This window comes from Equus przewalskii, chromosome 6 (assembly GCF_037783145.1).
Source record: "Equus przewalskii isolate Varuska chromosome 6, EquPr2, whole genome shotgun sequence".
In the NCBI taxonomy this organism is placed as follows: Eukaryota; Metazoa; Chordata; class Mammalia; order Perissodactyla; family Equidae; genus Equus; species Equus przewalskii.
The window spans coordinates 31,611,528-31,613,796 of record NC_091836.1 but is presented as its reverse complement, the minus strand read 5'-3'; the positions used below and the strand labels follow the sequence as shown (position 1 = coordinate 31,613,796).

The following is a 2,269-nucleotide window of genomic DNA, read 5'->3' as shown; positions in this document are numbered from 1 at the left end:
TCTTTTGATTTCTTTTTTTTAACAGCCTATTGAGGTATATTTTGCATATCATAAAATTCACCTGTTTAAATATACAATTCAACAATTGTTAGTAAATTCACAACTATATGTGCAACTATAACTACAATCCAAATTTAGAACAGTTCTGTTACTTCAGAAAGATCCCTCCTGACCATTTGTAGTCATTCATTGTTCTCACTCCAGTCCCAGCATCCATAAATCTACTTTCTCTTTTTATAAGTATATCTTTACAGAACATTTCATAAAAACAGAAGCAACATTTAATTAGGCTTAGGAGGTAAAGGATGGAAAGAATTAAAGAAAACTCTTAAATTTCAATTCAGGCTCAACAATAAAGGCCTAGGAAAACATTTCCCAAAAGATTGAAACAAAGCTTTACAGGAAGAGCATGAAATGTACTGAACAATTTGTCCTGATAATTATTCAATCAGTTCTCTAAGGCTTCATTGTCACACACTTGAGAGTTGACTGAAATTCCAAAGAATTCCCTCTGGGTGAGGAGTGGATGGAATTGCTGTGTCTCTGGCTGACGTAATTGCACCCAAACTCTGGGCAAATCTCCCGAAAAGATGAGATGAAACTCCCTGGTGACACACAACAATAAGAATCTGCTTATCACATCTGCAGTATGGCAGAGTAAATCAGGAGAGCAGTGGCATCAGAGTTCTGAAATATTTGCAAAAACCGTATGCTCCATGAGAGTAAGATTTATAACCATATTTATACTGCCATTATTTAGGGAGTACATTTCTAAAAATAATTCTTACAGTCCTTTATATGCCTCAAATCAGTTGTAGATCCCATACAGAAAGATTCATTTTGAAAGTGCAGCAAGAAAAATATTAGAACAGGTCAAAAGAGTGAATGGAACCTGTGTATCTTTTTCTCATTTATGGGGCAAGACCAAGAAGGCATAGCCCAATGGCTAATGACATTCCAGGAAAGGAGAATGGCTATTTATCAGTCTGTTGACGTCAGTTTTGTTGCAAAGGGGATAAGTAACCACTCTGTGTGTGAGAGGATGACCATGGAGACAGAAGACCCCAACCAGACTGTGGTGAGCCACTTCTTCCTGGAGGGTCTGATGTACACAGCTGAACATCCTAGCCTCTTCTTTCTCCTCTTCCTCCTCATCTATAGTATCACCTTGACCGGAAATCTCCTCATTCTCATAACTGTGGGCTCTGACACCCACCTCTGCTCCCCTATGTACCACTTCCTGGGGCACCTCTCATTCCTGGATGCATGCTTGTCTACAGTGACAGTGCCCAAGGTCATGGCAGGCCTCCTGACTCTGGATGGGAAGGTGATTTCCTTTGAGGGCTGTGCTGTACAACTTTACTGCTTCCACTTCCTGGCCAGCACTGAGTGCTTCCTGTACACTGTCATGGCCTATGACCGCTACCTGGCTATCTGTCAACCCCTACACTACCCAGTTGTCATGAACAGGCACATGTACTCAGGGCTTGCTGGGATTACTTGGGCCATAGGTGCTGTGCACTCTGCAGTCCATACCTCCCTCACCTTCTGCCTGCACTACTGTGGGCCTCACCACATTGCCTACTTCTTCTGTGACATCCCCCCTGTGCTGAAGCTGGCCTGTGCAGACACTACAGTTAATGAGCTTGTCATGCTTGCCAACATTGGCATTGTGGCTGCAGGTTGTCTAATTCTCATTGTTATATCCTATGTCTTCATCGTGGCAGCAGTGTTGCGGATCCGCACAACCAAGGGCCGGCAGCGTGCCTTCTCCACTTGTACCTCCCACCTCACAGTGGTGCTCCTGTACTACATGCCACCTGTCTGTATCTACCTGCAACCTCGCTCCAGTGGGGCAGGAGCTGGGGCCCCTGCTGTCTTCTACACAATAGTCACTCCCATGCTCAACCTTTTCATTTACACTCTGCGGAACAAGGAAGTGAAGCGGGCTCTACAAAGACTTCTGTGCAAAGGCTCCCAAGAGACTCCAGAAGGTAGTCCACCCCCCTAATCTGTGTGTGACTTAATTTGCCTGCCAGGAAATCGGCTATTCCCGTATTAAAATGGAGAGAGGTGGGGCTGGCTGATGGTATAGTGGTTAAATTCACATGCTCAGCTTTGGCGGCCTGGCCCCAGGTTGTGGGCCAGATCCCAGCACAAACCTACACACCTCTCATCAAGCCATGCTGCGGCTGTGTCCCACATCCAAAGTAGAGGAAGAGTGGCACAGATGTCAGCTCAGCAACAGTCTTCTTCAAGCAAAAAGAGG

At 44.9% G+C, this 2,269-nt stretch overlaps 1 protein-coding gene across 1 annotated transcript; it reads left to right on the top strand.

The window, feature by feature from the left end:
* Positions 1–1,021: 1,021 nt before the first annotated feature.
* Positions 1,022–2,011, top strand: OR10S1 (olfactory receptor family 10 subfamily S member 1). Its single transcript, XM_008506764.2, has one exon. The coding sequence runs from the start codon at positions 1,043–1,045 to the stop codon at positions 2,009–2,011; it is 969 nt and encodes a 322-aa protein (XP_008504986.2). The 5' UTR covers positions 1,022–1,042.
* Positions 2,012–2,269: the final 258 nt, after the last annotated feature.

Coding starts and splice junctions, on each gene's coding strand:
- OR10S1 (XM_008506764.2), top strand. CDS start 1,043: ATGACCATGGAGACAGAAGACCCCAACCAGACTGTGGTGAGCCACTTC.